At 36.0% G+C, this 13714-nt stretch overlaps 1 protein-coding gene across 1 annotated transcript in view; it reads left to right on the forward strand.

Annotated features, from left to right (window-relative positions):
• Window positions 1–13714, forward strand: part of ank1a (ankyrin 1, erythrocytic a) — an 84822-nt gene that overhangs the window by 64998 nt on the left and 6110 nt on the right. The window contains exons 36-37 of the mRNA XM_016229209.1: window positions 4088–4427; window positions 10171–10254. Of these exons, the coding sequence (XP_016084695.1) occupies window positions 4088–4427; window positions 10171–10254 (424 nt within the window). The remainder of the gene's footprint in view (window positions 1–4087; window positions 4428–10170; window positions 10255–13714) is intronic.

Genomic DNA, 13714 nt, shown 5'->3' on the forward strand with positions numbered 1-13714 from the left:
GGATAAACTTTGTTTTTAATATCCTCCTCCTTTTTTTCTTCTCTACCAGATATCTGCTGTATATACGATGCAGCTCCTCAAACATTGAACAAAATAAAACAAGTAAAAGCATTTTTTTTTTCAAATTACTTTCCAAATTTAGAAATAATTTTCCTTCATTTAAGTAGTGTGAGAGCGCAACAATGCTCTAAATGTGTTGGCATAGCAACGTGATACTTCCTGTTTCCTTTTCCGCCTGTCCTATGAAGGCCGTCTCATTTAATTCTAGGTTGAGGACACTTCGTATATGCATCCTACAGAGGATGCGACCTCCAGAGGATTCGACCTCCGGAGGGCGCAGCCTTCTAAATGAGACACAGCTAATGTTTACATGGGAAAAAAAGCTCCATCTGTCAGAAAAATGTAGGTAATCAAAAGTCCATAAAGAAAAGTAGTCCCATCTCACAATGACAATTTAGACAACTTGACAATTTAACATTTTCAACAGCATGCAACAGATCTTGTCAATACAGCTTAAGTTGTATTTAACCCCAGTTATATAGCCTGTCAGTTATAATTTCTGTGCATTGGTTACCTGATATGTGATGAAATTTGGTTCCTTTTACCATTAACAAAGGTAACCTAAATAATTCCAGATATCAGTTAATTCAGTAGCATGTTTCGTGTTTTTGTGGAACCATTATCATATACATATATTTTACTCGTACAGAGAGATGCACTTCTTTGCGGCTGAAAGCCTTAGTATAGAGTAAAACATGTTAGTTCTACAGATGCTGAGGGGGTAAAGTCCAGTGCAAAATATACATTCATATCACCCTGAAGAGCCACAAAATGGGTCATGACACAACTTCTTATTGTATTATTTTCCTTGAGGTTCACTTATAATGTATAATGTATATATCATACATAATCATATTTTATTAACACATGACCATTCTCCATTTTCTCAGTGTCCTTCTGATTTAAAGATGCTGTTATTGTGCTTCTTGTGCTTCATGACTTCACTGTAAATCCCCATTGTCATGACAGGGTAACAACCTTTTACATAGGAAATATTGTATCAATACCCCTGTCATATCATGTAGATTACAGTATATGGCAGTAAATAATCATAAACAATCAAAATTATGTGAAGCATACACATCTCAAACTGCTACAGATCCAAGACTGAAATAACACTTAGAAAACATATCAAATAACACAACACTGAACAGCAGTCATGGTTCTCAAGATGCACTCTTAACAGTTAAACTGTTAAACAGCATCTTATGGCATGAGATGTGTTGCAGTGGTCAAAGACGTAAATCAATAGCATAGGTAGGAAAAATTAAGAAACAGCGTAAATAGACACAAATCCTGCATGAAGCACCTTTGATAGAAATAGTAGTGCCTGTCCTGCCCTTTCCTTAGTACAATACTTCACCTCTACTTGCACGCCAGGTGAAAAAATAAAAATAAATTGGCAAAAATGTGTTGCTGTGGAGGCAGTCATGCACTTGATCTATTCATTTGATGTCACAAAGTTGTAAAAGTAGAAAACAAGTTTTTTTGCAGCTTTGTTTCAGTTAACACTCTAAATTGGGGGGGGGGGGGTGATGCTTGGTGATTAATTTCTCCATGTATGGCCAATGGTTCTGAATCTGTTCGACCAGACTCAGTTTCCATTCCCTGTAAAAACGATTGCTTCCAGAGAGCAGGTCCACACCCTGTGCATGTGTGAGAGAGAGAGACCTGACTGTAGCCTGAGACTTGATACATGCTCACCATTGTTTATGCACAGCACTGTGGTGGCATCTAGTGGTGGACCTGCAAGAGAGTTTGTGCACTGCACTGTGAATGTGCAAGCAGCCTGTGTTGGGACAGCTATTGAGTGACTCACCACCTCAAAGGGAGCAGTAGCTCTCTGCATGTTTTGCCAGTTTGTGGATTCTTTTGCTATGCAATGTTATTTTGAGGATAAACACTGTGAAACTGTGGGCATCTAAAGTGCTTGTGACAGTTCGTGAGTGCACTATTGTTGTGCCTTGTTTGGTTATTGCCCTGCAGAGGATACCCAGCCAGCTACCCTTTTCTTTTTCCTCGCTTCTCTAGTGGGAGTTCCTGATTTGTTTGGGGGCAGTTGCGGCCTAATGATTAGAGAGTCGGCTCTCTCCACCCTCAATACCATGTCTGAGGTGAGACCCTTGAGCAAGGCACCGAACCCCCAATTGCTCCACTGCAGCATTGCCCACTGCTCCGGGTGTGTGTTCATGGTGTGTGTGTGTGTGTGTTTGTTCACTACTCACTGCTGTGTGTGTGCACTTGGATAAAGTGCACTTGGATGGGTTAAATGCAGAGCACAAATTACAAGTATGGGACACCATACTTGGCCACACGTCACGTCACGTCACGTCCTTTCCTTTGTCCCTCAGTGGTGTAGCAAGTAAACAAATCTTTGGATAGGACCCAACAAGTCTACTCTGACTCTGACCCAACAAGTATACATATGGCTTATTGCCACCTATACAACAGTTTGCCAGGGTGATGTGGGAGGGACAGATTGTGTCTTTCTTGGTAGACAGAGCTTCTGCAGAGCCTCGTCATTCCTCTTATTCCTTATATCGATTCAGCATCTGTGCAGAAAACGTTATTCTCCTGAATTCTGTAAATAGAAAATGAATGAAAATTTACAGCCCATTCAGTCAAAATCTTATGATTTGAAATGATTTGTTGCAGCCTTTTTGAGTGGAACTTCCGCAAAACAAGAGTCTCCAATCATTTAAAACACAGTAGGCTCATTAGGAAAAAGGTGGATAGAACATAAAAAGATCGCAGCAGCAGAGCAAACGTGTAAGTGTTTGTTCAACCAGAATCTGAAAGTAGCCATACTGTTTGTCTACTAGAAACTCTGGTGTGTTTCCTTGCCAGAAATTTTGTGCTACAGAGGTAGAGCTGCAGACGTTTTCCCTGCTACCCAGTGTTTTCTGTGTAGCCACAACCATTTACTTCTAACTGCTTGTCCTCGGCTTCTCTGGGACAAAAGCAGTAAGTCAGTCTTTAGGAGAGATGTGAGAAGAGGGTTTTGAATAAACAGATGATTCTGACTGTGTTCCAGTTAAAAAAAAATTTTTTGGCCTTCCTTCACTAACCTCTATCTCATAGACTTGGATCTACATCATTACCTATGTTGTATGAGTGGCCCCTTGGAACACCCTTAATCACTGGGAATGTGCTATATTATTATTATTTTTCCTTATAAGATGTTTATGCACCATTCCATAAGTATACATGTATGCTTAGATTGCTAAGGATAACTCCAAATGTAAACATACCCTAAAACCAAAGTGGAACGCACTCATTGTTATGTAGGGGTGTGGAGTGACTCCTAGACACAAGCATCGATGGAGTAGGGGCTTTAGTGGAATACAACCACAACTCTCCTGCCTGGAAGTTTCTAGTGCAGTGGTTTTTAATCCTAGTCCTGGGGACCCACTGCTCTGCACATTTTGTATATTTCCCTAATCTGACACTCGCATCTGATTTCATGGAGCTTTTACCTAGTGAGCTGGTGATCTGAATCAGTGTTAAATAATGGAGACATACAAAATGTGCAGAGCAGTTGGTCCCCAGAACCAGAATTGAAAACTACTGTTCTAGTGAGTCTGAAGACCTTGATTAGCTGTTTAATTAGAGTTGGACCTAAACTCTGCAGGTCAGTGGCCTTCCAGAAACAGGTTTAGATTACCATAGTTTTGCTTCAACCCTAATTATACACACCTAAACCTGTTAATAAAGGACTCCAGGATTACTAGAAACTTCCAGGTAAGTGTTTTGGAGCAGCTTGGAGCTAAACTCTGATAGTGGGCCCCCATGATCAGGATTGGACACCCCTGCAATAGGAAGTACATCAACACAGGAAAGACAACTGCATTCATCAAACCTTTTCATAGAGTCTTTATGTGAGTGATGAATTGCATGGCCTGTGTTTATTTAATAATTTATTTTCACTGACTGTCTGTGGTTCTTTGGAACAGAGTAAGGTTACTTCCACTCATAGTGATTACTACATTGTCATTTCCTCTTTCTAATTTTTTGTTTCATTTCTCAGGTTATGTGGTGGGTCCTTCTTATCTTATCTACAGGATCAGGGGGCTCCTGGTTGGCACTCGGCCCCAGAACAAACCCAGAACAGAGTGGGATCTCTACAGTGTTCTCTTCCTAGACAGGCAATGGAGTCTATGATGTCATCAGTACGAGCCACACTGGACTGTGATTCTAAGCAGTCTTGCCTAGCCCAGGAAGCTCTAATTGAACCAGTGCGGGACATAGGGCATTCTGAGATCATCCACGGGCATTATCAGGGAACTCAACCTTTTGAGAAAGGACTAGGCTTCCCTCACAGAGCAGCTAACATTCGGGATTGGGAGGACATGCGTCTAAGAGGACAGGTAAGAGTTGGGAAGGAATTGATTCAGATTAATTTTATCTGATTTAATTTGTGTTTTCACATATCATGGACATTTTTTGTCATGTATTGATTATTTGTATTGCCTTGACCTGCAATTATATGATGGATGAGATGACGTTGACTTGAAGTCACAAACAATTCTGCCACAGGTAGGATTAGGTTATGGCACTTCTTACAAATTTCTTTGGTATTCTATGACACTGACTGTCATACAACTCTGACAGCAAGTCAGTGACCTCAAGGCTATAATGAGATTGGTTATCAAGGCAGATGTTATCCAAGTTGATGGTTACATTTTCTCCATTGGGAGAGCCATGGAGGTTGGTATCTCTCCATAAAAAATTGCAAATTTGTTGTTAACAAAGCATTTTCAAACCTAAAAGTAATTTGTAGTGACATTACGTGGTATTCAAACCAACATTTGCATCTTTCCGAATCATACTCTATTGCACCTTTGTAGTGAAGGCTTTGTTTGTGTGATTTGATTGGTTGTTTACTATTAATAAATATTGCATAGTGTACTTCAGGAGAATTATTTACTAGACTCCATCAGTCATTTTAATATTCTGTGACTAGATTTGAAAAACAGTGTGCATGTATGCATCATTGGGCTAGGGGAAGAAAAAATGAAATGAAAATGAAAAAAAAAGTAAAAGGAAATGGTAAAACAATGAATAATGACGTTAAGAACGAGCACCAGCAAGCCCAAAATGCCATCTGTGGCAGACCATATTCATATTACAAGTGACTCCATTAAAACAAGCCCAAAGTGGACATGTATAATTAGCTTTGAAAAATATTTAGAAACTCAAGTATGCACAATTGTTTGTACTTGCTTGTGGTGCAATGCACACACACAGCTTTCCATGTTTTATCATGGAATCCCTCAAACATAATGGTTTTCACACTGTACAGACTGTATTTCCTTACTCTAACCCATACCCCTCATGCAATTTTTATTATAATTTTTTTTTTTCAAAAACTTTCATTCTGTATGATTTATAAGTTTGGAGTTTCCTTCTGTGTCAATTTTTGACACACACAGTCAAAAATTACTGGTATTACAATCCTTGTGAGGACATAACATAGGGAATACCAGGTGTACACACACAGACACACACACACATACAGTACAGCCAGCCCCTAGAAGGACACAACCCATTGGTTTCTAAAAATAGATCATCCAAAAATAGATCTTCTGTCATCCAAAGGGCTGCTCCTGCTGCACTGGCTAGTGGGGGGAGGAATGTTATATATGGATTTGGAAAGCATGGACAGTAAGGTCATAAACTACAATGGTTTCTCAAAGACACACAGTGTGCTTTTTTAGCTGTGAAAATTGTGCTTAAATTGTAAAGGGAAATAACTGACTTTTTATCATTTGCATGAAAAACGTGAAACATTTTGTGAAGGGAGGTGAAACCTTTATAAGTAATATTGAGTTAAAGTCAAGTTATTTGAATACCTGACAGCTGAATTTGGTATTTGGTATTCATTTGCTGAATATGTCCTCAGATGTGGTATTTGGTATTCATTTGCTGAATACCATAGAATTAAAAAATGTATTGCCAGAAATGCACTTACAATGTACACTACTGTTCAATACTTTAGTAAGTAACTTTTTTAATTTAATGTGTCATTGCTGAATAATACTTTCAGAAAATGTTTGGATGTAAAGTCGGCAACACCAAAGCTCCAAAAGTATCAAAAAAATTATTTTTTTTTAAAACTGTCGAACTGTCCAAAAATTTTCCAGTTGTTTCTTAGTCGAGCACCCAGTTGAGATTGATGTGCGTGCTTTTGCCTGCTCTTCACTGAATAATACTTTTAGCAATGAAATATTAAATTGATTAAAAGTGACAATAAAGTCATTTACAGTATAATGCTACAAAAGACTTCTATTTCAAATAATGCTGTTCTTTCTATCCATCAAAAGATCCTGACAAAATGTATCACACTTTCCAAAAAAATATGAAGTAGCACAATTATTTTCAACAATATTACTGTTTTTACTGTATTTTTGATCAAATAAATGCTGTCTTGGTGCTCATAAGAGTCTTCTTTCTAAAACATAAAAAATCTTACTGTCCCCAGACTTCTGAACAGTAGTGCACATCTGAGGACAGAAGGATTTTGTTTTCAATAATTAACATGAAACTTGAAAGTAATCTGACATAAACATTCTGACGAAAGGTTCTATTGTGTCTGTAGTTTATGGAAATGTCTGCTTAGTTTAAATAATACTACATGTAAACCAAAGGAGGTACCTGGTGTGAAAACGCTGTTGTTGAAATGTTAGCAGCTGTTCGTTCACTCACAAACTAAGAGCCACAACAAGAGAGTTGTCCTCACATTGTGGGTATTTAAAGCATACAGATCACATGTGCAATCAGACACTAGACAGAAGGGAGATGTTTTTGGAAGGTTGAGAGAGAGAGGGCAAGAGAGAGAGCGAGAGAGAGAGCAGTCAAAAAAGGAAGCAAAAGCCAACCACATTCCCAACACCACTCAATGTGGAAATGACAGAGGAAGGAATAGGCTCAGATTAAGAATTGCCTGCTTTCTTTAAATGAAAGCTGTGGATAAAGTGGAAGACGGAAACTAGGGGAAGATAACATCCTTCCCCAAATCTCTGGACCTCATCTCGCTGTTGGAGCGTGTTTCTGAGTGCTTGTGAGAGAGCGACCGCCACACTATGTGGGCACTGGTGACTGAGCTGCTGTTCAGCTTCGTGCTGTTGGCCTTCATGGTCATCAGCTGCCAAAACGTCTTGCATATCGCCAGCAGCTCTGTCCGATCGGTGCTGGCCTACATTCACACTCAGCTGGATCGTGAGTTGGGTGAGAATGAAGGTGTGGCTGATGAAGAGGAAAACTTCACCACTCGAGTTGTGCGCCGCAGAGTTATACTGAAGGTACAGACGATTGTTTTTGTAGTATAATCTGGGATATTTCTTAAAGGCAGTGCCATAAAAGAGAAATAGCAGAGACTTCAGCTGTAGTAGGTTGTAAATCTAGGGGACTACAGTAATACTTGGGTGGTTGGTTTCAGTTTCATTTGACCTCGTTTGAGTGCACTCCTGCAAACAAGCATGAAATGCCAGTGGCCTGTAAAAACAGTAGTACAGTGAGCAACTATAGTTGGTGAGTAAAATATGAGATTGTTCTTATAGAACATTAGGATGAATATTAAAGCATGGTACTAATCACTGGATGTTACAAGCTCTGTATTTGAGGTTAGTCTAGTCATTGACACATGTTGCATTCCTGCATTCCTCATACACATTTTATGCTTAAACTGTTTTATAAATTAGGGTTGGTTTTATACAATATCTAAGAGATTGCCAACCTTTCCTGTTTGCTGACCTCCTGGAGGACACACTTTTAAAGGGGTCATGACATGCTTTTTTAAATATGTTTCTTGAGGTTCACTTGTAATTTTGGTAGTTTTGGCACAAAAAATATATATAATCATATCTTGTGAGTATTGTCTCCTATAAAACCTGTCAATAAAGGTCTGAAACTTTTATATTTTTAAAATGCAATAGCCTCTTATACGTCAAAATATATATTTTTTTAAATCCTCATGTCAAGACCACTTTACATAATTTCAGTGGTGAACAAAGTACATAAATCAAGTACTTGTGTAAAAGTAGAGTTACCCTGACAAGGACACACTTTTAAAGGGGTCATGACATGCTTTTTTAAATATGTTTCTTGAGGTTCACTTGTAATTTTGGTAGTTTTGGCACAAAAAAATATATAATCATATCTTGTGAGTATTGTCTCCTATAAAACCTGTCAATAAAGGTCTGAAACTTTTATATTTTTAAAATGCAATAGCCTCTTATACGTCAAAATATATATTTTTTTAAATCCTCATGTCAAGACCACTTTACATAATTTCAGTGGTGAACAAAGTACATAAATCAAGTACTTGTGTAAAAGTAGAGTTACCCTGACAAAATATTTTTATTTTTAATTTAACTTTAGTAAAAGTACAAAAGTACTCGATTTTACATGTACTTAAGAATTAAAAGTAAAAAATACTGATTGATGAACAATGTTTATTTATTTATTTATTTAGCTTTTTTGGCCATTTTAATAAGGAGGATTAGTGGAAGAAGACACAAGTATTGATCTGCAAATTTGCAATAAATAATAAATAAATTTGACTACCAAAACATACATTGTCAAAATATTATACTTCAATATATTATAATATCTAATTAAGTTACTGATAATTCAAGTGTGCAAACAAGTGAAAATAAAATATACCATATACTATTTTAAAATGAAGAAAAACTAAATGTGTGATGACAATAAAAAAAACAGATATAACATGGGGCAAAATATGTTAACAGTTTAGGGAAAATGTTATTGATTTATATCATCAACAGCTGCAATCAGATCAGTTTTGCAAAATGAATCATTTATGATTTTCGAACCTGTTCAGTGGGTTCTTTGAAAAGAATCAGTTCGTTCATGAATTGGACATCATTATCATTATCATTATTATTTATTTAGCTTTTTTGGCCATTTTAATAAGGAGGATTAGTGGAAGAAGACACATAAGTATTGATCTGCAAATTTGCAATAAATAAATAATAAATAAATTTGACTACCAAAACATACATTGTCAAAATATTATACTTCAATATATTATAATATCTAATTAAGTTACTGATAATTCAAGTGTGCAAACAAGTGAAAATAAAATATACCATATACTATTTTAAAATGAAGAAAAACTAAATGTGTGATGACAATAAAAAAAACAGATATAACATGGGGCAAAATATGTTAACAGTTTAGGGAAAATGTTATTGATTTATATCATCAACAGCTGCAATCAGATCAGTTTTGCAAAATGAATCATTTATGGAGATTTTCGAACCTGTTCAGTGGGTTCTTTGAAAAGAATCAGTTCGTTCATGAATTGGACATCATTATCATTATCATTATGTCTGTTGTCTGTTTCCTCAATTTGACATAACAAGGAATGATTATTTTTTTTAATGAAATGTAATGGAGTAAAAAGTTTAATATTATGCTTTGGAATGTAGAAAAATAATCTGATATATATTCCAGATACTTGAAAAATGTACTGAAAATTTTCGAACCTGTTCAGTGGGTTCTTTGAAAAGAATCAGTTCGTTCATGAATTGGACATCATTATCATTATCATTATCTGAGAGTGGATGTCTGTTTCCTCAATTTGACATAACAAGGAATGATTATTTTTTTAATGAAATGTAATGGAGTAAAAAGTTTAATATTATGCTTTGGAATGTAGAAAAATAATCTGATATATATTCCAGATACTTGAAAAATGTACTGAAATACAATAACAAAGGTAAATTACTTTGTAGATGTCCTAGTAAATATAATGAATGTAAAACTTAATGGCAAATTTTATATAATTTTTCACATTTTTTCTTGTTTTCATTTTATGCATTTAATCATTCAATTGTGGCATTTCCATCACCCTGCATCACAAATTCACAATACCAGCTGTAAACAGAGATTTACCCTATTCATGATAGATACATAAGCCTCTGCATCAAAATCTTAGCTTTTGCATGATCGCCGATCATTTTGACCTTTGGTCACCATTTTTTGACTATAGACAGGACGATTGCGAGCATGTCAAATCGGAGAGTGCATGAAGCACACAATAGACCATGTCGCTTTATCAAGTTGCTGTTGTCATATCTCGCCTAGGGTGATGAGGCAGAGGATCTTCCAGGAGAGCAAGTGAGCGAGGAGCAATTTACAGATGAGCATGGCAACATCGTCACCAAAAAGGTCAGCAGTCTCATCCTGATTTTTTCATTTACCATTCATTAGCATGTGAAATCCATTTCAAATGCATCTCAACAATCATTTTGTTCAGCTGTACAAATGAGCATGTTGGGTTTGTTGCTTCAAAGCCTAATGAGCTGCCCACGTAGACAGCATTTCAAACGATGCAGCAGCTGTACCAAAAAGTAGGCTTCCTCATTTAGACCAAATTCTAAGGAAGCATCTCACGTATCGTTCTCAGAGAAGACAATCCCAGAATACATTATAACAAATGTAAAAATGTGAACGAAGTCCACCCAAGATGGCACAGAGAGAAACTAGGAATTGACCCTATATAGAGGGATAATTCACTCAAAAATGAACATTCTGTCATAAATTACTCACGTCATGTCGTTCCAAACCTGTAGGACCTTTGTTCATCTTCAGAACACAAATTAAGATAATTCTGATGAAATACAAGAGCTCTCTGACCCTGCATAGACAGCAAGGGTCCTAAAGGTTATGTTTTTATTTTTAACAAAAATGCATATATGCTTATCAGATTACTTTTTTCAAGTAACTAGTAAAGTAATGCATTACTTTTAATTTACAAGATTATATCTGAGTTACTTTTTCAAAAAAAAAATGTTTTCCCCATGTTGAGAGAAATCAGAAGATGTTACTGTAGTTCTGAAATAAATATGAATATGCATTAATTCATCTCACTCACACAAAAAAAAAACACAGATTCAGTATTCCTCAAAATGAATAAAAATAATCCAACTCAGAATATGACGCCAACCTGCAATAATTAAATGTTAAACAACACAAATATCCTTTATGTATTTAATCCCATTCTATTAACCAATGTATTTGTTTCTGACCTTCGATGATCCAGTGCAACCATACTAATAAGCAAAAATGACTCTTGACAAACATTTGTGTGTCTTTTTTTATTGCTGAAGTATGTTGAAATGTCTTCTTCTGCATTCTACTGTACGGACGTACATTTACTTTCCCTTCAGCCTGAGGCTTATTCATTTCACTTTTGGTGTGAAAAGGCTTTTATATTTGCCAAAAATATGCTTTTTTATTTTAAAAACAAACAAGCAAGCCCTGTCCAGATTTAAAAAGTAACGCAAAAGTAACGTAACACATTACTTTCCATAAAAAGTAACTAAGTAACGTAATTGGTTACTTTTTTATGGAGTAACCAAATATTGTAATGCATTACTTTTAAAAGTAACTTTCCCCAACACTGCTTATAACACAATACTTTGTGTCATATTACTATGCCATTAAAGGGGCTATACATAAGAATTTTTATGTATTAATCACCTTTTTTTGTGAACATCTTGTAACCAATTTTAAAAAACAAGACCTAACCCAAATTCCTAGGTTGTCTATGAAATACTGAATCTCAGTCTGGATGTTCATTAACAGCATCACTGCAAAAGCATTTCCAACTTCTCTTTAATTCCAAGAACGAAAAAGAGCTTCACCATTAGTATATCAGGGCACTGATTCATGTTCAGTCTCTTGTACGTTACGTGTGCACGAGTGTGAGAATGAGCAAATAAGTTGCTGAGTTTTTAATTTGACATAAGGGTGCAACTTGACTGTTTCTAATACAGCGGCTGAAGGAGTGACTGTATCTCAGACATCATTCTTTCTCCTGACCACCGTACCTATCATGGATATTTAGTTAGTTAGTTAGTTAGTTAGTTAGTTAGTTAGTTAGTTAGTTAGTTAGTCAGTTAGTTAGTTGCCATTTCCATTCACCATTTCCATTTAAACTTTTTACCCAACTATGACAACTTTTGCTTCTAAGAACCCTAAAAAAGAGAAAGGGGTCTATGTTCTTATATTTCTTTGAGTAGTGAACTTTCAAATAAAAAAAACATACTTAAATTGCTTATTATACCCTATAAGTGTCTACTATGTATTTTTATGCTTATTAGGGTACACTCAAAAATATTTAGGCCTTTAAGATTCTAAGGTTTTTTATATTAAGACTTAAGATTTAAGTATTTTAATTTAATATAACAATTCCATCCATTTGCATTACAAAGTTTTAAATTAAATAAAAAAATTAAAAATATATAAATTAAAATTAATATATATACTTATAATACCATACTTTGTGTCATATTACTATGGCATTAAAGGGGCTATATTTAAGAATTTTCATGTATTAATCACTTTTTTTGTGAACATCTTGTAACAAATTAAAAAAAAAGACCTATCCCAGCTTCCTAGGTTGTCTATGAAATACTGTAGAGTCTCAGTTTGGATGTTCAGTATCACTGCTAAACGACTTTTGCTTCTAAGAACCCTGAAAAAGAGAAAAGGGTCTATTGTTCTAATATTTATTTGAGTAGTGAACTTTACAAATAAAACAAATTGCTTATTATACCCAATAATTGTGTCTATTTTTGTATTTTTATGCTTATTAGGGTACACTCAAAAATATTTAGGCCTTTAAGATTCTAAGGTTGGGCACACACACACACACACACACACACACACACACATATATATATGTATATACAAACCCAATTCCAAAAAAGTTTGGACACTGTACAAATTGTGAGTAAAAAAAGAATGGAATAATTTACAAATCTCATAAACTTATATTTTATTCACAATAGAATATAGATAACATACCAAATGTTGAAAGTGAGACATTTTGAAATGTCATGCCAAATATTGGCTCATTTTGGATTTCATGAGAGCTACACATTCCAAAAAAGTTGGGACAGGTAGCAATAAGAGGCCGGAAAAGTTAAATGTACATATAAGGAACAGCTGGAGGACCAATTTGCAACTTATTAGGTCAATTGGCAACATGATTGGGAATAAAAAGAGCCTCTCAGAGTGGCAGTGTCTCTCAGAAGTCAAGATGGGCAGAGGATCACCAATTCCCCCAATGCTGCGGCGAAAAATAGTGGAGCAATATCAGAAAGGAGTTTCTCAGAGAAAAATTGCAAAGAGTTTGAAGTTATCATCATCTACAGTGCATAATATCATCCAAAGATTCAGAGAATCTGGAACAATCTCTGTGCGTAAGGGTCAAGGCCGGAAAACCATACTGGATGCCCATGATCTTCGGGCCCTTAGATGGCACTGCATCACATACAGGAATGCTACTGTAATGGAAATCACAACATGGGCTCAGGAATACTTCCAGAAAACATTGTCGGTGAACACAATCCATCGTGCCATTCACCGTTGCCGGCTAAAACTCTATAGGTCAAAAAAGAAGCATATCTAAACATGATCCAGAAGCGCAGGCTTTTTCTCTGGGTCAAGGCTCATTTAAAATGGACTGTGGCAAAGTGGAAAACTGTTCTGTGGTCAGACGAATCAAAATTTGAAGTTCTTTTTGGAAAACTGGGACGCCATGTCATCCGGACTAAAGAGGACAAGGACAACCCAAGTTGTTATCAGCGCTCAGTTCAGAAGCCTGCATCTCTGATGGTAT

This window comes from Sinocyclocheilus grahami, unplaced genomic scaffold (genome assembly GCF_001515645.1).
Source record: "Sinocyclocheilus grahami isolate Dianchi unplaced genomic scaffold, SAMN03320097.WGS_v1.1 scaffold349.1, whole genome shotgun sequence".
NCBI lineage: Eukaryota > Metazoa > Chordata > Actinopteri > Cypriniformes > Cyprinidae > Sinocyclocheilus > Sinocyclocheilus grahami.